This window comes from Artemia sp. Qi Xiang Cuo, chromosome 9 (genome assembly GCF_049724085.1).
Source record: "Artemia sp. Qi Xiang Cuo chromosome 9, ASM4972408v1, whole genome shotgun sequence".
NCBI classification, from domain to species: domain Eukaryota; kingdom Metazoa; phylum Arthropoda; class Branchiopoda; order Anostraca; family Artemiidae; genus Artemia; species Artemia sp. Qi Xiang Cuo.
In genome coordinates this window covers 51393616-51416457 of record NC_142802.1, presented here as the reverse complement: position 1 = coordinate 51416457, position 22842 = coordinate 51393616, and the positions used below count along the sequence as shown (strand labels likewise).

Genomic DNA, 22842 nt, shown 5'->3' with positions numbered 1-22842 from the left:
TTTTGGCTCTGGATGTGGACTAAAAATGGTCACCCAAGGCATGGTATAGTGAACACTGTCAAATTTTATACCAAAATAAGATTTGCAAAGGTCCTTGCAACTCACCATGCTCTGACCCAGAACAAATGTGGAATTTTTTTAAACAAAGAACCATAATGAATTAGTAGATGTTTGCCCCAGTAGTCCCCAATGAAAATTAGTGGGTTGACTATTTTATGTTGGTATTTGCACTGCCTGATGCTGATCTTGAAAGTAAGCTTTCCCTTGAGCTTAATGTGAAGCTTATAGTTACCTGGAGGTTGGTTTTGTTGTGGCAAATTCTTCATTCGGTGATGTACTTTTAAAACTGAAATAGAAGTAATTGCAGGGAGTGAATAACCTATGCGGGATGCATCTGCAGGTGGCAAGTCATAACCTTGTCATGCACATGTGTATTCTATATCCTATACCAAATGATTTCCAAAGTTGGTACTGTTCCTGACCTATTTTGCATGGGTGTAATTACTCCAGTCCAAAAAAAGAGAAGGACAGAGGGCAGCATTCTTCTTACCAACCATTAACTGTCATGCCTGTACTATGTTAATTATTCAAATTGTTCATTGTATGTATGCTTTGTTATACTTGTAATGCACTAGATTGCCCGTTTTGTTTGAAAAAGAATACAACTAGAGAACATGTGCATTATTTGATTGCTAATTTATTAAGGCTGGATGGTATGAAAACCAAAAATTAGCTATGCAGAAGAGATCTTATTGTACAAAAATTTGGCGGTTATCTTTTGATGAATATAAACGGGTTTAGAAGGCGGCCCTTATCTTAACTCAGCAAAATTGGGATTTCAAGCTGTCACCTGATTGTAAAAGACAAAATCGCAAAAAAAGGTAAAAAGTTGACAGATTTGAAGAATTTTATTCGCTCTCAGCATTAGCCTTTAGTCAAGTCGAGGAAAGACTAGTAATTTAAAAAAGGAACAAGAATCAATTAAAGAAATACGTTAGGACGATTGATAAAACAATTACAAGAAAGAATATGCAAAATTTAGGTAAATTATTTGACAATTCATAGGTTATGCAATTTTTGATTGTTTACGCGGGATTTGTCATTAGGAAAGGGAAAAATGTTCTAACCTGGTTGTGTCACAAAAGAGCTCGGGTCTAAATGTGAAAATTTAGTGGATGCTGACGGGTAATTCGAACTAAATAAAAAACCACTGTGTGCATCCTGGTTATATGGAAGGAGGAATAAAATTTGAAAAATAATTATTTAGAGAAAAAAAAACATAAGGATAATTGATAAAATATTGACAATAAAGAATACGGTCATTTTGGGGCAAATTATGTGGCAATTTAAAAATCACGCAATTTTTCGATTGTTTACACACAGGATTTATCACTGAGAAAGGGAGGGGGGCGAATATTTCAACCCACGTGTGTTCCAAAGAGTAAGCGAGTCAGTGTGAAACGTTAGTGAATGTTGAGGGGTATTTTTAAAAAAATCAAAGGACACTATGGACAAATGGCTTATAAAAAAGGCGTATCTGTAATACCTTAGGAATAGAAAAGGTGTTTAACTTGAAACTTTCAGGCCCTCTACTGTTGCTACTTCTGCAACAGCTACGACCATTCATTAATTTGATTGCAACTACTTGCAACTGTGACCACTTCTAATTGCGACTGCTTTCAGGTCATTTTAAAAGAGTTATTGATCAACATCAGAGCATATTATTTGCAGGCGGGTTGTTAAAAATTTCTATCAGCAATAGTCTTAGAAGAGCCGAGGGTATTAAGTTGAAACTTTCACGGCTTTTTGAAAGGGATTTTGGAAAGTAATTGAGGGGAAGGGGCTATAAATCTGAAAACTCAGATTCATATATCTGTGGTGCCTCGGCCCCAAAAGACCCTGGGGCCAGAATGACAACTTACGCAATTTATCTTTTTTTTTCATGTAGTATTTATAATTGAGAAAGGGGGAGGGCTATATTCTGGGTATAACTAACTAAAAGGATGAGGGTATTACGGTAAAACTTCGTGACTTTTTTACCATTTTGAACAAAATGCCTAATTTTGGTCAAATGTCTTTGGAAGAAGGGTAGCGAAAAAGGGCTTGGGAGGGAAACGGGTTGGCATCAGTCCCTTTGACTCTTATAAAAAGCACTAAAACTTTCAATTTTCAGTTGAACGAGCACCTTCCAAAGTTTCTACGACAACTCCCTCCATGGCGAAAAAGATTAATAAATTGAAACCCTATTGCTCTCTACTCATATTGCGTTTCAGAAATTCTTATTGAAAACCGCCAACAATTTCATCATTTCAACACAAAATTTAAAGTGGGCTAGTTAAATTGTAATAAAAGGATTTATGCTGGTACGCAAAAATTTAACACAATGAGTGGAGGAAAACAACACACCCTATAGAAATAAAAATATGTATATCATTAGGTCGTAACAAAACATACTGCTCAAGACACATTTCATACCTCTTTCCCTACATAGCATGATCAAATAGAAAAAAAGGTAGTAACTTAAAATAAAAAAAATAGTTTGGTAGTATCAAATATTCGGTATGGCATGAAAAAAAGATATAGAAACAGTGCGATTCATCCTTTCTTCTAATCTAAACACTTTACAAGGAAAATTCTTATTACAGTTCGAAAATTTATATATATTGAGTTTTTAGAATTGCAATTTAGCTCTGTCCAAAATCATGTGAAAAATAGGGGTGCACAAGGATTCTACAGTTGAAAGTATCCCAACATAGTTAGCTTTGGGAAAGCATTTGAGTAAATATAAGTATTCAGCAAAAAACATGCTTTATGAATCATGACGACTTGGAAGAATCGTTCCTCTCCAAGGGCACAAGTTCTTTCCCATTCTTGGCCTTCTTGAAATCTTTGCCTCCCACGAAATGTTATGTCTCCCGAGGTAAAATTCTGTTAACGTCCTCAAGTAGGACCTAGCTATTATGTTTATCCTCTTTTCGTACTGAGAATAATGATAAAAACTAAAATTCCAAAGTTTGGTGTGAAGTTCGCTTAGTTAAGAGGCTTTTAGGTTAAAACTTTCAGGGCATGATGAGGGGGATGTTCAACTGATATAAAGGCAATACTTGTATACAACTACATTTAAAAAAAATGTATGAGTTTCGACAAAAATTGTTTGTTATGTTCACAGTTTATAGAATTATCCAGTAAGTTTATCGCAGATCATTTCTGGTCTTCATTCTCGGTACGAATAAAAAGCTCCTTCCACTTATTTCTACATTAGCGGGTTAGTCTGTTTCCGTCAATTAATGAGAAATGGTTACAAAGTGCATTATTCGTAATAGCGGGTTTCCACTTGTTTCGTGTCCAAAAGAAATCTGTCTTGTCTACCCGTGAAAAGATCTAATGCCGCTTATGTTTACATCTGCAAAAACGTTCACTGGAGCACTCGCACCTTGGTCCAGGTTTTTATAATGGGTGAGATAGGGTATGATCATACTGCTAATTCTATAAACTGTGGTTATGTTTATCAGCAAAATTCAGACAAGGGTTCTCGGTATTAGTTAGAAAAACATTGGATTCAGAGGGTAAAATATGTTGAGAATTAGTATTTTTAAGAATAGGGTAGCAGCTTCACAAATTTGCTAATTAAGGAAAATCACAAAACAAATGTATTACGAAACAAAATCGCCTATAAAGTTTTATGCAAATATCCCCTGTTTAGTTTTTGATTTTTTTTCTCTCTCTTATTTTTTTTTATGTGGATCTTTGTTTTTTATTATTTTTTTTTCTTGTTTATTTTTTTTTTGTTTATTTATTTTTTTTCTTGTGTCGAGTCTCTTAAAGGTGTGAATGTATGATGCTGAAAATGTTTTTGTTTTTTATGTATTTGCTTCATTTTGTTTCTCCCCTGTTTTTTTTTTCCTGGCCATAGAGCCTTACGGGGGAGTCTATATTGAAGTGTATTTCTTTAAGTTTATTGATTGAATAAATTGATTGATTGATTGAATTAATTGATAATATTTGTAGATAAATTTTTGTGTAAGCACTTTCTAGACGTGTAATTTAAACTTTTTTCAACTCATATCAACCCAAATTTTATACTCTCTTTTTTACTCAAAAAGACAATAAGCTTCTTTTTTCTGTCGTAATTCCAACCTTTGATTCGAATTACTATATAACATACTAATTTAAATGTTACCTTAATCAAATTCAATATAATATTCTAAAATTTTTTATCTAGCATACAAATCCAAAACAGTGTTGATTAATAAAGCCTATTTTCATAGGGAATTACATTTTTTCTGCTGAAAACTAAATAAATCTTAGTAATTTCAAAAATTGAATGAACCCCAAACACAAATCAAAATTTCAACGAAAAATTGACTGGTTTAAGTTCCAGCAAAAAATTAGTTGGAAATCAAATTTTTTAGAGTGTACTACCACTCCTACAGTCGCTACTCCTACTGCTACTAATTAGGCTATTACGATATTATGGTGGTATAAAGGTATTACGGTGAAAGTTTCAAGGAATATTGAGAAAAAAGATTGAAATAAATCAAAACACACTATTTGCATGCAAGCTGTCAAATGAGCCTATCAGTAATATCACAAGACCGATGTCGTGTATTTAATTGAAAACTTATGGGATATGTTGAGGTGGAGGTTTAACTGACTCAAGAGCATTGCGTATATGCTGCAACTGGTTCTACTGCTGCTACTACTAGTGCTATTGCTACTACTGTTATTACTATTACGAATACCAACTCTTCTACTAATACTGTCAACGTCTCCTGATCTTGTACATGATCTCCTTGTACCCTCTCCCCTTTGAGGAGCCCCGTATGTTTGTGAAAGACAGATCCCTTAAATGTATATTTATCTAATGTACCCTTTTAAAAGTTATATCTATCATCAGAAAAAGTTTACTGAACTGCAGCGTAAAGCATTGTTTCAAAAAAGAAGCCATACAAAGAGGTGAAATAAATCAGAGGCAACGCTATAGCGTTGCCTATAGTAAAGGCCATACGGCTCCAATGCTTTTTTTTTTCCCCAGAGGCACTTCATATGGAAGGGGTCTTCGTTGAAACTTCAAAGGGGGCTCATTCGATTGGAAATCAAGAGTTCTAGTGCCCTTTTTAAGGGTCAAAAGTTATTAGAAGGCAACTAGCACCCCTTCAACGCCCACCAGTTCCCCAAACACATCCAATCAATTTTGACACAATCATTTTGTTCAGCGTAGTCGATTTACAGATAGAAATTATTGTTTTTGAGGAGGACACTCCCCCACAGCCCTCAGGACATGGGTTGCAAGTTTTGCCCTGTAGGCTTTTATGGTTTTTATAGAACACTTTGTCTTATTAAATCCAAAAAGGACTAATTCAATTTAAAATTCAATTGTTTAGTGGTTTTTTTAACAGTTGAAAGTAATTGGAGGGCAATTACCCCCCCTCTCACGACCACCTTTTCACCAAACACATCCAATCAAAATTTTGAGATAGCCATTTTGTTCAACGTAGTTGAAAATTCAGAAAATTGAGTCTTTTAGGATGACAACCCCCCACAGGCTTCGGAGCAAGGGTTGTAGGTTATGCCCTGGGGGCATGTAAGTGTTTTTTATAGAAAGCGTTGTCGTAGAAACTTCAAAAAGGGCTCATTCGATTGGAAATTTAAATGCCTAGTGCCTTTTTTAATAGTCAAAAGTGAGTGGAAGGCAACTAACCCCCCTTCCACGCCCACCATTTCCCCAAACGCATCCAATAAAAATTTGAGATAACCGCTTTGTTCAACGCAGTTGAAAGTTCTCGAAATTATGTCTTTGAACAGGACACTCCCCCCGCAGTCTTCAGTATATAAATTATAGGTTATACCCTGGGGGCATATATGGTTCTTAAGGAGGGAATACTCTTATAAACTTCAGAGGCTCATTTGATTGGAAATTGAAAGTTCTAGTTCACTTTTTAACGTCAAAAGATAACGGAGGGTAACCAGCCTCCCCCCACGCTTGTTTTTCCCAAATGCATCCGATAAAAAATTTGAGATAGCTATTTTGTTAAAATAGTTCAAAGATCATAAAACAAAAACTCTGGTGTCAGCACAACCCCCCATCGCCCGGGGGCAGGCGTTGTAAGTTATGCCCTGGGGGCATATATGGTTATTATGGAATTGATGCTCGTATATTTTTCAAAGAGGGCTCATTTGATTGAAAATTGAAAGTTCTAGTTCACTTTTTAAGAGTCAAAAGATTGGAGGGTACCTAGCACCCCCCCCCCTCCACACCCTTGTTTTCTCAAACCAATCTGCTAAGAACTTTGAGGCAGTCATTTATTCAAAATAGTTCAACGACCATATAACGAAAACTCCGGGGTTGTAACTCAGGCGTTGTAAGTTATGCCCTTGGGGAATATAGCCTATGGTTCTTATGGAAGGGATTCTCGTAAAAACTTCGGAGAGGACTTATTTGATTGGAAATTGAAAGTTCTAGTTCAGTTTTTGAGAGTCAAAAGAGATTGGAGGGCAAATAGCCCCCCCACGCCCTTTTTTCACGAATGCATCCGATACAGAATTTGAGATAGCCTTTAAGTTAAAAATTGTTCAAAAGTCAGATAAAAAAAACCAGACGTCGACACAACCCCCCAGGGCCCGAGGGCAGACGTTATAAGTTATGCCCTGGGGCATTTATGGTTCTTATGAAAGGGATGCTCGTATAAACTTCAGAGAGGGCTCTTTTGCTTGGAAATTAAAAGTTCGAGTTCAATTTTTAATAGTCAAAAGAAATCCAAGGGCAAATAGCCCCCTTCCCCACGACTTCTCTTCCAAAGCCATCTGATGAAAATTTTGAGATAGACAATTTGTTAAAAAAAATAGTTCAAAGGTCGGATAAGGAAAACTCGATATAACCCCCAAGGTCCCGGTGGAAGGTGGTCCAAGTTATACCCTAAAGGTATGTACTGTTCTTATTAAAGGGGTACTCGCATAAACTTCATAGAGGGCTCATTTGATTAGAAACTGAAAGTCCTAGTTCACTTTTTAAGAGTCAAGAGATTTAAGGGCAACTAGCCCTCCCCACGCCTTTTTTTCCCCAAGCCCTTTTCCCCAAACCCATTCGCTACAAATTTTGGGAAAGCCAGTGTTGTCCTTGGGGCGTATATGGTTCTTACGAAAGGTATGCTATTATAAATTTCAGAGACGCCTCATTTGATTTGAAGTTAGAAGGCTCTAGTTCATTTTTTAGGAGTCAAAAGATATACGAGGGTAACTCGCCCCCCCCCCCCAAACACCCTTTTTTCCCCAACCCTATCCGATAAAATCTTTAAAATAGTCATTTCATTAAATTGTTCAAAGGTCAGATAAGAAAAACTCCTGTGTCGACGCAACCCCCCAGGGCCCAGAGGCAAGCGTTGTAAGTAATACTCTGGGGGCATATATGGTTTTTATGGAAGGGATGCTCGTATAAACTTCCGAGAGAGTTCATTTGAATGGAAATTGAAAGTTCTCGTTCATTTTTAAGAGTCAAAAGAGACCGAGGACCAGGACCCAGGGGGTAGGCGTTGTAAGTTATGCCCTCGGGGCATATATGGCTGTTATGGAAGGGATACTCGTATAAACTTCATCGAGGGCTCATTTGATTGGAAATTGAAAGTTGTAATTCACTTTTTTATGAGTAAAAAGTAATCGGAGGGCAGCTAGCCTCCCCCCACACTCCTTTTTTTTCTCCCAGAGGCACTTCATATAGAAGAGGTCATCGTATAAACTTCAAAGGGGTTCATTCGATTGGAAATCGAGAGTTCTAGTGCCCGTTTTAAGAGTCAAAGGTTATCGGAGGGGACAACTAGCCCCCCCCCAAGCCCTTTTTCCACAAATATATGTGATATAAAATTTTAAATAGCTATTGTATCAGATAAAATTTTTGACATAGCTATTTTGTTAAAAACGGTTCAAAGGTCAGATAACAAAACTTTGATGTTGACACAGCCCCCCAGGGCTCAAGGACAGGCATTGTCAGTTCTACCCTGGGGGCATATAAGATTCTAAAGTTTATACGATGCTCGTATAAACTTCAACGAGGGCTCATTTGATTGGAAATTGAAAGTTCCAGTTCACTTTTTACGGGCACGTAGTCCCCCCTCTACGCCCTGCTTTTCTCAAACCCATCTGAACTTTGAGATAACCATTTTTTGTTAAAATAGTTCAAAGACGATATAACGAAAACTCCGGGTTAACACAGCCCCCAAGGGCCCGAGGGCAGGCGTTGTAAGTTATGCCCTGGGGGAATATATGGCTCTTATGGAATGGATCAGATGCAACGCTATAGCGTCGCCTTTAGTAAAGGTCATACGGGTCCAATGTTTTATTATTTTTTTCCCCCAGAGAAACTTCATATGGAAGGGGTCGCCGTAGAAACTTCAAAAGGGGCTCATTCGATTGGAAATCGAAAGTTCTAGTGCCCTTTTTAAGTGTCAAAAGTGATTGGCAGGCAACTAACACCCCTTCAACGCCCACCAGCTCCCCAAACACATCCAATCAAAATTTTGAGATAACCATTTTGTTCAGCGTAGTTGATTTCCAGATAGAAATTATGTTTTGAGGAGGACACTCCACCACAGCCTTCAGGGCAAGGGTTGTAAGTTATGCCCTTCAAAAAGGACTCATTCGGTTCAAAATTCAAAGGGCTAGCGCCCTTTTTAATAGTCGAAAGTGATTGGAGGGCAACTAACCCCCCTTTCAAGCCCACCTTTTCACCAAACACATTCAATCAAAATTTTGAGATAGCCATTTCGTTCAACGTAGTTGGAAATTCAGGAAATTAGGTCTTTGATGATAACAGTCCCCAACAGCCCTCGGGGTAAGAATTGTAAGTTATGCCCGGGGGCATATAAGGTTTTTATAGAAAGCGTTGTCGTAGAAACTTTAGAAAGGGCACGTTTGATTGGAAATTTAAATGGTTAGTTCTCTTTTTAATAGTTGAAAGTGATTGGAAGGTAACTACCACCCCTTCCACGCCCACCATTTCCCCAAACACATCCAATCAAAATGTTGATATAGCCATTTTGTTCAACGTAGTTGAAAGTTCTGTAAATTATATGTTTGAGCAGGACAGTCCCCCCACAGTCTTCAGGGCAAGTTTTATAAGTTATGCCCTGAGGGAAACACCATTTAAATAACACCATTTAAAATTGCTAAAAACTAAGTTCCTTACTGTATTTGCCACCCCAAAGAAATTTCCTGGCGGGGCTGATGATGACCTGCCTTGTTATCCACCTCTGTGCTGGTAGAAATGGGAATGTAACATTTTTGGGCTATAGCGAAACAATTTAATTAATTCCTACTCCCCCTACCTCTTTCAACATTTATCTGAAGCCTCGTGAAGAGTAAGCAGTTAGTCCACTAAAATGTACTTTTTTAGAAATCTACCCTACCCCCACCTAAACAATGACTCATCCCCCTCATTATAGCTAATCCGCAATTACAGATCGCCAAACGTAGCCTAATTTCATTACAAATAAAGCGAATCAACTTGGTTGAATCCTGTACTGTCACCGTGTGTCATCGCTTCTTTTTCAACTGTAAAGCCTATAATATAGAAATTCATATTTTAAATCAATTAGCTTCTCAGAATTTTAAATTGATTGTAAATTCATCCTCTTTGGGGTAAAGTTGTAGTTTTGTGCCCTAAAACAGCAAGAAAACAAGACTTTACCCTGGTCCAATCTGTATGGTCACTTTAAAAAGAGCTTTAAATTTACGTTTGAATGAGCTACCTCTTAATTAACTTGGACCTTTGGTCTGATACAATCCTCCCCGGGAAAAAACAAAACAAATAAACATAAATCTACGATATTTTTCTGAAAAAAAAGCGAAATTCCATATTTTGAAGATTAGAGCTTCAAACCTCTTCAGTGGGGTTCTCTGATATGACGTACCTAGTAAAGAGAAATTTATTAAGGTCACTTGCTTTTTTGGGAGGGGGTCCTTTTTTTCAAAAATCGGGCCAATTTCCTCAGATTTTTGGCTTTGGGTGTGTAACAATAAACTGAAAAAACTCTAAATATTTAGAATTAGCATAAAAAGCTAATACTGCCGGGGTAGTAACTGTCGCGAGAATTATATTTTTAGTTTTGGTGAATATTGGTCCAAGTCACTCTTTACTTCCAGTTTTTTTCACAAACTATTTGATAAGATTCTCTTGTGACGATTTTTTTTTTAACTTGTTCATTTTTTTAGTTGAAAGGACAATAAAAAGACAGAGGGTCGATTTAGCACAGCTGGATATTAGGTTTAAATTTTGTTTTTCTTTCGCTATTCTATTGTTTTCTTTATATATGAATATATAACGGATTTAAGTTCGAGGGGAAGAATTGTCCTGTTATGAAAGAGGTATATTTGAAATGGCCGTTATAAAATCAAAACGTGGTATCTGTACAGGCAGGATTATCTTTGAGTATCTGTACTCCTTGTGTAAACTACTCTAAGGCGTAGGAAATTGTATAAAGGCAAGTCTACAACTGTTATAATCTACGAAGGCAATCTTTCTGTAATTTTGATTTGAGTTTGTTTTTCTCTTAAAATTAAATGCATAATAATTAACGTATTATTGATTAAACAAATTGATGCTTTTGCCAGGAATCCTTGCGATTTAAAATTTACTGTATTTTGTTTCATTTCGCAGGCAATTTAGTTGCTCTTTTTATTTGAGTTCTTTTCTAAAAGTATTTAAAAATAAACTTATTCCTACGAAAAAAATTTATGAAATATATTCCATGTCCCCCAATCACCACTGATATTTTGGCGTTTGCCCCCCCCCCCCACCCCCTCTGGAAAATTTTCTGCCGGCGCCCGTGTATTTCATAAAGCACTTGTGAACTAACTAGGTCAAGTTCTTCTTTAGTTGCATTTCTCTTCTTTCAAAATCTTTGACTGCAACCTAATTTGATGGATCATTCCTATTTGCATAATATGTTCAAACATTCACTTATCATGCCAGCCGATACAAGTTGAAACCCTGACTGTTTATCACCTGAAGACTGGTATTTATGCCCGCCTATTGAAATTAAATATGCAACAGTTTAGGAGTTTCTAATATAAAACTGATGGTAACAACTTTTAGTAGAAACAAATAAACTTATGAAAATGTCTTTTTTGAATTAATTAGAAAAAAAAAATTTTAAAGTCAAGTTGTTCCTTTCAAAATCCTCTACAAGTCCGTTTTAATTTTATTAAACTTCTATATACTCATGCAATTAATAAATCTGACAAAGAAACTTCAGAATTGGTCCAGAGGCATGCAAGATAATGCTTAACACCCCAAAATTAACTTAAATCAAACTTGCTAGCAATAGGATGAATTCCATGTCCACCAGCTTTAATAATGATTGGCGTCCCAAACCATGGTATATTGAGCCACTCCCTGTCTACTGATGACTTGGATGCGTACGCACTGGCAGAAGTCATCCTATTTTCACTGAGAGAGATCCACTAGCTGAGAATTCTGTTTGAATAGATTTTGTTCCTTAGCCTGGTATTTGCTTGTTTGTGGAAAAGCTAATGAGTGTGATCACAAGTTCTCTTTGAATTGTCTGGTTGGAAAAGGTCAGGAATGGTATCCTCAGCATTTAGAAGCTTGTGTGCTGTTATCACATCTCCTTGTTTGCAATGATGTTGTTTTCTGAGCTTATAGAGACAGGATAGATAAGATAAATAATATAGGTCTTTAATACAGTTTGTTGCCCTCCTCTCAACTGGTTCCATAGCTGCTTGGTCAGTCTTGTTGATTGGGCATGCACCACACATTCCAAACTCTAGCCATGATCAAACCGAACTCTTGTATTTTTTTTTGTCATAACAGTTGGAGATCTGCTAGTGAACATTCTTTTGATTGAACCAAGTGTCTGGTTAGCCTTTGCAATAATTGTTTGTGCATGAATCTGAAAATTTAATTTATTGTCTACCAGGACACCAAAATCTCTCTGCATGGCTGCTAGAAATAGCTTTGCGTGACCCATCACTACAATTTATATGGTTCTGAGTGTCTGGATTTTTCTTCCCAAGGTGAAGAATCTTGCATTTTGATGCATTGAATTCAAGCTTCCAAATATTAGTCCAGTGAGTGAATGCATCAAGATCCAGTTGTGTTGACTCGATATTTTTCATTGTGTCTGCACAACATATATATATATATATTCCATTTCATTCCGTTCTCTTTCCATTTCCATTTCAACCGTTCTCTTAGACAAGTTGAAATGGAATTTACACGAAAAAGCTTAATTTAGAAAGCCCAGAAAAAATAAATAAAAAATAGCAAATTCAGATTATGTTGCTAGATCAGGGGAATAGATAGAGACCAAAATTGATGCCTTTATGCGTCTGTTGTCGCCAGACAAGCAAAAAATATTTAACATGGAAGAGGTAGCCGGGAATTTTTCTATTCCGTTCCCCCTTAATTAATGTCAATGATTCAAACAAGACTCGTTTTTCATGCCATGATGTCTTTTACGAATTGGACTCGGATGTCCATTCTCATACTTTGATGTCTGCTTAGAAGGGCTTTGTTGATAAGTCTATTATATATGTGCACTGAGAAATATGTATAGAAAATTGGAGGCTCATATGAAAGTACCAGGTGTTGATACTTTAATATTATTTTCTTGTCTCATCCCTGTTGTAAAGGAAATATGTCAAGGGGCTATTACTTCTCCATTACAGTGTAAAAATATTATTTTTATGCTGCAGGAGCAAGTTCAGTCAAAATGTATTTTTAGAGGCTTTTATGTTTCACTGATTGACTGGGCTGATGATATTCTGAACCTTAATAGAACACTTGTAGGCACCAAAAATAATTTTTGTGCGTTGAGTCAAGAGTACAGTAGTGTAGGTCATATCTTTCAACCCCTAGATGAGTGACGTTTTCCCATTCAATACCCATGTTAAAGATAATGTATCAGATTATGTTACCCTCAGATCCAATACTTTCAAATCTTTCCACATTAAGATGAAGCACCATTATTATGCAATATGCAGCAACCTAATAAAAACACACATGACTGCATTGTATTGTTGTTCACTGAGAAAACCCATGGAGCTTGTGGAAGCTTTGTGTCAATTAAGTGCCACTTTAACTGTATCTTACTTGCTCAAGTATATAATGCTTATTTCTTGCCGCGTGTGTTAACCCTAGCTCTGTTCTGGATACTACGAGTATTTACCGCGTCTGGTCGCAACAGCATTTGGTAAACTTTTTACAGATTGTGTACATACCTACTTTATCTTCCAATTTAGATGAGAAACATAAAAATATCTTTTAACTTTGGTCTAGCCGACCCGTTCATTGCTGTGATAAATCACCGTGTTTGGTTTGCAAAGGCATTTGACCCAAACCAATCTTCACTGTATGCTTAAATTGCTTTTTCATCACTATTGCTTTTCCACTGTTATTTCTGACATATTTATTGAGCCCATAGTTTTGATTCTGTAGGCAAGCTGTGTTTTTGCATTTCACTGTACATTTTTCTTCTCTTTTCCTACTCCATCCACAGCATTTTGTATATATTTGACAATGAGTAAAAATAACATCAATAACATTTGAAAATCATGGAGGAAATTGTTAGCTGCGAGATTCTAGTGTAAGGGCACTGTCTCTGAGCCACCACCTCCGTCATACTTACCTGCCTTAAATAAAACCAGGGCTGAGCATTGGAGAAAGTCATGTGTCAACCAAAATATGGTGTTAAGACATATCCTATTACTTTTGCAGAACACAGTAACATTTTCACTTTCTATGATTGATATTTGATACATTTTAGCAGGTTGAATAACAGAATCTTGCTATTAAATATACTATACTTTTTTGTTAAGAACTTTGAGAGAGATGAAGTCAAAGAATTCAAAATAGCAACCACCTATTCAATGTAGCAGTCCTATAAGTTGCAACAGTCAATTCTAAATAAGAACCCCTTTGGGCAAGAGCCTCAAATCATACAAAATTCCTCTTTGCTCATGAATTCTGGTTAACATCATTACCAACCTTCGAGGCAGCAGCTCCTTCCTCTGTCCACCTGTTTTGACTATTGACTGTTCAGGGACAGATCCGGGAATGGCCTTAAATAGTCCGAAGACTGTGCAAAGCAAAACACAGGATTTACATATGTTGCAAATCTTGTTTGATTATTTGGTTAAATCAAAGGATTCTCATGTATTTTTAATTGACTAGCATAAAAAAGGATCCTAGAGTCCAACTTACCCAGGTTCCCAACTTTACTAGTACAAACAAATTACACTTCTTTCAACTTGTGATTATTCAAGAATTATTTAGCACGCATTATCAGATGGTTAAAAGCATACCCATGGATCCAAAGCCCCCTCACCCAACTACAAAAAAAGGACATTTTGCACATCTTTGAACTCAAAGTTTTTCAGGGATCATTCAGGGAATGGCCTCAAGTATTCAAACAGGAATCCTGAAACAAAAGGTGAACACTCCATATTATCCAGTTGTTTGTTGATTTCTACCAAAACTGGTACTAAAGGGCCTCCAAGATTGTTTATTACAAATCTGAGTCTAATATTGCAACATCAAAAGCCAACTTAACTATTTTGATAAAGAAGCAGGTTTCATTAATGTTGTCTTTTATTAGCTAATCTTTTTCAAATGCATACTGACCATTGCTAATAAAGCTTATAAGTAAAACATTCCCGCTATTATTATACACAAATGCTTGGCTTTGCATTGACTTTACCTAAAATTACCTCAAAATGCACTTGCCAGAGACAAGATGATCCTCTAATCAGTATAAGAAGTAGTCTAACAAGTTCCACAAGAATCATCACTTGGTTGGAAAAGAATTTGCCAAGCAACATTGTGCTGGCATGCTTCTCAAATTTTTTATGGTTCTTGAGGAATTATCTAATGAAGAGATGTTTGAGATAGTCCATCCATGGTTAGGCTGCTTTAATGTCATAATCATATCCCTTCTCTAGCAGTGATATGCCAGTGTGAGTAATTACAATTTCTCAAGCTGGGAGGGATAAGGAATACTGTAGAGACCTTTTATCTGTTATGTTGTATGCCTCTGGACTAATTCTTGAGTTTCTTTGTGTTATGTGGCCAGAAGCGATTCCAAACAGATAGGAAACAGACAGTTAGAATATTTGGGAAGGATGGAAGGACTTTTTTTCTCTCGTGTGGCCACTGTTGGAAGTGGCATCACAGGGCACAGTATATATGTATATATATATATATATATATATATATATATATATATATATATATATATATATATATATATATATATATATATATATATATATATATATATATATATATATATATATATATATATATATATATATATATATATATATATATATATATATATATATATATATATATATATATATATATATATGTTGTGCAGACACAATGAAAAATATTGAGTCAACACAACTGGATCTTGATACATTCACTCACTGGACTAATATTTGGAAGCTTGAATTCAATGCATCAAAATGCAAGATTCTTCACCTTGGGAAGAAAAACCCAGACACTCAGAACCATATAAATTGTAGTGATGGGTCACACAAAGCTATTTCTAGCAGCCATGCAGAGAGATTTTGGTGTCCTGGAAGACAATAAATTAATTTTTCAGATTCATGCACAAACAATTATTGCAAAGCCTAACCAGACACTTGGTTCAATCAAAAGAATGTTCACTAGCAGATCTCCAACTGTTATGACAAAAAAAAATACAAGAGTCCGGTTTGATCATGGCTAGAGTTTGGAATGTGTGTTGCATGCCCAATCAACAAGACTGACCAAGCAGCTATGGAACCAGTTGAGAGGAGGGCAACAAACTGTATTAAAGACCTATATTATTTATCTTATCTATCCTGTCTCTATAAGCTCAGTAAACAACATCATTGCAAACAAGGAGATGTGATAACATCATACAAGCTTCTAAATGCTGAGGAAACCATTCCTGACCTTTTCCAACCAGACAATTCAAAGAGAACTTGTGATCACACTCATAAGCTTTTCCACAAACAAGCAAATACCAGGATAAGGAACAAAATCTGTTCAAACAGAATTCTCAGCTAGTGGATCTCTCAGCTAGTGGAAATTATGATGACCTCTGCCAGTGCGTACGCATCCAAGTCATCAGTAGACAGGGAGTGGCTCAATATACCATGGTTTGGGACGCCAATCATTATTAAAGCTGGTGGACATGGAATTCATCCTATTGCTAGCAAGTTTGATTTAAGTTAATTTTGGGGTGTTAAGCATTATGTTGTATGCCTCTGGACCAATTCTGAAGTTTCTTTGTCAGATTTATTAATTGCCTGAGTTATGTTCATCTAAACTAGCTTAGATTGAATCAATACTTTAAAAAAATAGGTAAGATATTTCTTATAATATATTTATTTCGAAAATTGCTATTACCAGTCTGGTAACAATTAAGGGGGAACAACCACAGAAAGTTCTCTGAATTATGTTAAGAGTCTGGCTAGCCTTTGCACCAGCAGTTAGTTCAGCATATTAAATTCATTTCTTTATCATAGAATTCAACAAGTGTCTCATTTGGCACTGGCTAATGACAGTGAATGGCCTTGTTCGATCTTTTGATTCAATTGAGCATTGCTACCTGGGGTTGCTTTAGCAAAGTGGATTGCTTTGCATTTCTGGACATTGAAAATCAGCTTCCGAATCTTTGCAACAAGTAGATGATTCAAAGTCAGCTTATAAGACATCTATCTCATCTGGAGTTTTAACAAAACCAGGTTGCTTTAAAATCATCTTCATAAAGGCTAATTTTATTTCTGATGTTTGCAGGTGCAATATTGAACAGATTTTGGCCCTACTGTAATAACTCAATTAGTAACTGTTATGCAGTTGGTAACTACATAATTCAATAGATTGATTTGGATATTACATGTCATTCTTTCTGGAAGTTTGTTAGAAAATAAAAATTGTTATACACTTCAAAAGAATGAATTCAAACAGAATAAAATATTAATGAGACTATAATGCAGCATTAAAACAGCAAAATTGAATTGTCACAAGAAAATCACTATTCATTTGTTTATTTCTGTAAAGTTTAACTAGGATGAGCAGAATCTCAGTTATTCTTTTAATCAAAACAAGGAAAACTATTCAAAATATAATGTTGTTTTTTGTAAGCACAAATGGCACTAGCTTATTTGGGGATGTGAGAGGGCACCAACTCACAATCATATGTGGTAATTATTATCCATTCAAGCTTAGATTCTCAGAAAACTGCATTTATTTTTCACTAAATGAAATGAAATGGCTACATGGTAAAATGGTGAGTATACTGAGACAGAAGTAAACGAAAAAGCTGTATTTGTTAGTTTCATATTTTCTTACAAGAAAAAATTTTCCAACAAATCTTACCAAAGTTGACTTTGCATGGTTCACTTGAAAGAAAACAGATTTTCTAGAAGGTAGAAGTAGAATTCTTGAGCTAAGTCTTGTGAATCCACTTAAAATATAAGATTGCATCTCCTAGTAGAGTTTAAAAGTGTACATCAGATGTAAGTTATAAAAGAAAGATTCCATTGTTAGATTAGCACAACTCAAAACAGCAATATCTGTACAGTAAATTACCTAACTGCCTGAAAACTATGCAAGAAGGATATTTTTAATATACTGATTTGAAAGATACCATCCTTCTTAAAACCGCAAGATAATCAAGATATTAATGTATGTTAGATTCAAATATGTCTAAGTATTTCACTGTGGAGGAGAACTATTTCTAGGTGGGGATTACAAACACAAAACAGTACATTTACAGGCAAAGAACTTTCTCAGAGAGGGGATTACCATATGGATGGATCTACAATAGTCTTTACTGTTTGTATACAGATGATCATATATATTGTCTTTTAGGTGTTGGCTAATAAGTGGCTATTATTATCATTATCAATTTGTTTAAGGAATCTTAAGAGCACTGCTCATAATTCCAGCTCCACCTTAACAAAGCTGGTTTGTAGTTCCTGCCTTCTAGCAGCAACACTTTTGCTTCTTACAAGAATTCCAAAATCACTGAGTTTAGTCTGGTGCTGATTGTTTCTCAGTTGTAACACATTGCAACATGTTGCTTGGCCACTATTTTATTATTATTATTATTTTTTGTTACTACTTCCTCCTTTAGTATGTTCATCATGAATAAATGGCTTGGGGGGTCTGAATGTACAAAGACCTGTCCTTGGCACAGCTTAACAACATAGTCTGCAAGGATCTCAGAATCTCAGAGATCCTGTTTTAGGTTTGGCCAATGTGGCCAAAGCTAAGTTTAAACAAGGTGGGATAGATGAGGTATGGTGAGCTATCTCTTAGATGGTCAACTATTCAAACACATTTCAAGAAACAATTGTTCTTAGGGCAGTTTTATGTTACTTTTAAAATATTCTTTATCTACTCTTGATGTATTCTAACAAATTACTTTTTAATTGTTAAACAGCCTATTCAAGGCATGCAAGCATAAACAAAGGTAATCAAATAATTGTGATGTAATTGATCCTTGTTGGTCAATTATATCATGCAGGTACATTTCAACCAACTTGAAAACTCTATCAGAAATTGATGTTGTGCAACAGTGTCTACTTTAAAAGACAAAAGAATGATCCTCTTGTGCATACCTATCTGTGGTCACTGTTACCAAGTGGGCTCAAACTGCATCTATCCTAGTACTCTCTTAGTCAGAAGATGTGTCACTGGGCTGTAAACACAGTCACAACCCCCTTTTTTCATTTTGGGTTAGGTGTTTTAACCACAATTTTAACAATAGAGCTGAACATATCCAACATTGGACCTTATTTTGGCCCTAAGTGCAAATTAAAGTAATAACTTTTTGAATAGCTATTATTTAAAATGAACAGTTGGTTCACTTAAAATGAAAATTGACATTTTAACAGAGTCCTGCATAAAAAAGGGAGACATTCGTTCCTATGCTGATACCTCAAAAGAAGACTGGCTACACAGAAAAGAACTAATAGAGGAAATCAAGAAAAGAGCTGCTACTGTTGAGCAAAATTTAGGAATTAAAAATGGTTGTATAGTGGCAAAACTCAGTCAAAACAAGGAGCCATTGCCTCAGTCAACAAAATGGAGCTTGAAACACCTGTCAGAGTGAGCAGCGTACTCTGTTTTACACAAATACAGATTGTTTATCTTCAAAAAAGGATGAGTTTCTTGCACTTGTTCAAAGTCAAAAACCCTATATAATAGCTGTAAGTGAAGTTCTACTAACAAACTGTATTGATCCCTCTGTTCATTTTCAGCAATTAAGTGGTTATGATTTAATATTTAATACAAATTACAAACAAGGTGTTGGTGTTCATCTATGTTCTTCCCTGGAATTTATATACAAATAAGTTGATTTTGAATTTAAGAATGGGCATGAAATTGTTAGTTTGGAGTTGAGACATTCAAGTTTTTCTCAGAATCTTCATCTTGTAGTTATTCATTGTAGCCCTTCAAAGAGTGTTGATAGTACTTTAAAAGATGAGAGCTTACTCAGTTACCTTACCTACCTTTCTTCAGTTTCATCAACAATTGTGGTTGCTGGTGACTTTAATGCTCCAGGTATTGATTTGTTCAAACACTGGATGATAGTTTCCTTCATCAGCATGCTACTGAGCCTACCAGGTTCCAGATTGGATGAAATCCATCTATTTTAGACCTTATAATAACTAAGCAGTCATCTGACCTAGATAGACTTGAATTTTTACCCCCTATAGGCAAAAGAATCTTGTGGTATTGTCTTTATGTGTTAATGTGAATACTAAGTTAAATCCTAAATCATTTTAGTTTCATTGAGTTTCATTTGCTGATTTAGTTGAATATATTATGTCCAGTAAGGCTAAGAGAAAACACAAAAGCCCAGTTAAAGGCCATGACAGGTGTGCTGCTTGTTCTACTGAATTGGATGCAGGGTTTTCTGCCATAGAGTGTGATATTTATGAGAAGTGGATCTGTGGTGAATGTCTGGACCTATCCCATGGAGAATATCAATTATTAAGCAAGATGATGCAATCCCTTACCTCTTCCTGGTCATGCCCTGCCTACAAAATTAACCCTCCTCCTTCTCCCTCTAGAGAGCAAGCTATGATAAATAAGCTAGTATCTGTTATGGAAAATTCATTGAAATCTTTCAGGGAAGATCTTAAGAAGGAATTTGCCACCACTTGTCAGTTGACCCAAACACTTTCCCAACTGAGAACTGACATTAAAAGTTACATTTCAGCCCAGGCTAGTGATATTGCAAACAGGGTATCCCATACTGAAAATTCTCTACAATTGGTTTGCTCTGTTTCAACCATTCAGGACCTAGTGGTTTCTACAGTGTCTTTTAAGATGTCCCAACTTCCAGTAGCCGAATTAACTGAAACCAATGTTTGTCAGGTAGCATGTTCAGAGCACCAGCGTTTTGAAAGATGTCTTAACATTATTGCATATGGTATCCCCACCCAGACTGATGATGCAGTTTTCCTGTATAATTATCTATTACGTAATTATGGAGTTGACATTGGTGCCCCCCCCCAGCCCCAGTAAAAAGACTTTCTAATAGCCATCAACCATCTGATAGCCGCCCCCTCCTCTTCTTTTCTCTGTACAATCAACTTGAATTTAGAAGTCAAATAATACAGAAATCCTTTGAAACAAAAGGACATCAATCAGTTTCTATGGTGACAGTCCTAAGGAAGATTGAATATAACACAAAGCTCTAGTTGAGGAGCTGAACTGCAGGACAGCAAAGGGAGAGGCAGATTTGATAATTTGTAATGGTGCCATCATCCAAAAAAACTTGCCAGTTGGAGCAATCACCCCAACCACTCCAATATCCCACTAATTTATGTGCCTCCTTCTACCTCTGTTATTTTTGGAGACCCATGATCAAACATGCCCTTTTTTTCCAAATAAAAACCTCTGGCTAGCCTGTAGCCCTAAGCTTTGTGGTAAAGTTCTACAAAATCATATTATTGAGTTAGGACAAAAGTGAATACACCATTCAATGCCTTTTTTTATGCTGATTACAAATAAAATAATCATTTCTATCGGAAATTAATTTCCGCCCCCCTATATATGCCAATTCAGGGCTAGGTTAGGTATAGCCTATATAGGGGGGGGGGGCTGAAATTCATTTCTGATAGAAATGCTTATTTTATATTCATAATCAGCATAAAAAAAGGTAAAGTTCTACAAAATCATATTATTGAGTTAGGACAAAAGTGAATACACCATTCAATGCCTTTTTTTATGCTGATTACAAATATAATAATCATTTCTACCGGAAATGGATTTCAGCTCCCCTCATATATGTCAATTCAGGGTTAGGTTAGGTATAGCCTATATAGGGGGGGGGCTGAAATTCATTTCCGATAGAAATGCTTATTATATTTGTAATCAGCATAAAAAAAAGGTCAAGTTATACAAAATCATATTATTGAGTTAGGACTAAAGTGAATACACCATTAAATGCCTTTTTTATGCTTATTACAAATATAATAATCATTTCTATCGTAAATTAATTTCAGCCCCCCCCCCCCTATATCGGCTAAACCTACCCCAACCCGGAATTGGCATATATCGGGGGGGGGGCTGAACTTCATTTCCGATAGAAATGCTTATTATCTTTGTAATAAGCATAAAAAAAAGGCATTGAATGGTGTATTCACTTTTGTCCTAACTCAATAATATGATTTTGTAGAACTTTACTGCTTTTTTTATGCTGATTATGAATATAATAAGCATTTTTATCGGAAATGAATTTCAGCCCCCCCCCCCCTATAATGGCGATACCTAACCTAAACCTGATTTGGCCAATATAGGGGGGGGGGGGGTGAAATTCATAAAAAAGGCATCAAATGGTGTATTCACTTTATTCCTAACTCAATAATATGATTTTGTAGAACTTTACCTAAAAAAAGGCATCAAATGGTGTAGGCCTATTCACTTTATTTCTAACTCAATAACATGATTTCATAGAACTTTACCAGCTCTGTCAACAAATATAGCCATTATGCAATATACATAAGCAATCTATAATGGCAGTGACATAGTGTGCCAAATTGTCCAGTGAAATTAGCCAGTAACCTATCAATAAACTTGTCTATCCTATAATGAATTCCTATTTTGTCTTGGCCTAGCCTATGTTAAAGCCCAAAAGATTTCCTACTGTTCAGATGCCTATTTTCTTTTCTTCTTCTTCTTCTTCAATTATAGGCTTCGGATGAATCAATTTAACCTTTTTCGTATTGTATGATTATGTCAGGGGTGTCCTGGGAAATCAGATATAGAGATTGGACTATTATTATTCAATAATAGGCTTTATACATCATTGATGAAACCACCTATATTTAGGCAGTTAAAGACAGCTTTGAACAATTCAGTATCATCAGTTGAAGAGTGTCTCCTTTGTGTTAGTTGGTCAATATTAGGGGTTAGCTTGAGGCGCTTGAATATAGTATATAAAGTTAGCCATTCTTTGTCATTGTTGAGATTTGCCACAGGGCAACCAAAAAGAACATGGTTGATGGTCTCATCATAGGTTTGACATAGGCGGCAAAGAGGGCTGATTACTGTTGGAATGGTTGTGTTTTGATAGTGATAAGTCTGGCTTTTAAGGCCAGTAGCATTTGATTGTATTCTGTGGTACATCTTTGAGTCTTTCCGGGTTGTAAATGGAGAATGGTTTGGTGGACATTGGTTTGCTAGGTAAATTTTTAGGCGCCAATGGTTTACATTTCTTACTTGGATAGGTCTTCCAGAAATTATTTCAAGCTGAAGGGCAGATTTAGCTATTTCATCTGCCTTGTGGTTCCCTTTTATACCCATATGACTTGGGATGT

General features: G+C 35.9%; 1 protein-coding gene across 3 annotated transcripts in view; it reads right to left on the bottom strand.

Moving 5' to 3' along the window:
* The window catches only part of LOC148948775 (thimet oligopeptidase-like), a 136786-nt gene that overhangs the window by 63912 nt on the left and 50032 nt on the right, over positions 1-22842 (bottom strand). Inside the window, exons 1-2 of one of the 3 annotated variants that reach the window (XM_089094668.1) lie at positions 22170-22194; positions 17384-17494 (exon numbers count right to left, since the gene is read on the bottom strand). The exons of 1 other annotated variant lie outside the window; for it this stretch is intronic. In XM_089094668.1, coding sequence (XP_088950794.1) covers positions 17384-17491 — 108 coding nt within the window. In that variant the 5' untranslated portion in view covers positions 17492-17494; positions 22170-22194. Of the gene's footprint in view, positions 1-17383; positions 17495-22169; positions 22195-22842 lie in introns of those variants that run through there. One more of the 3 variants, XM_089094669.1, reaches the window with a different exon arrangement.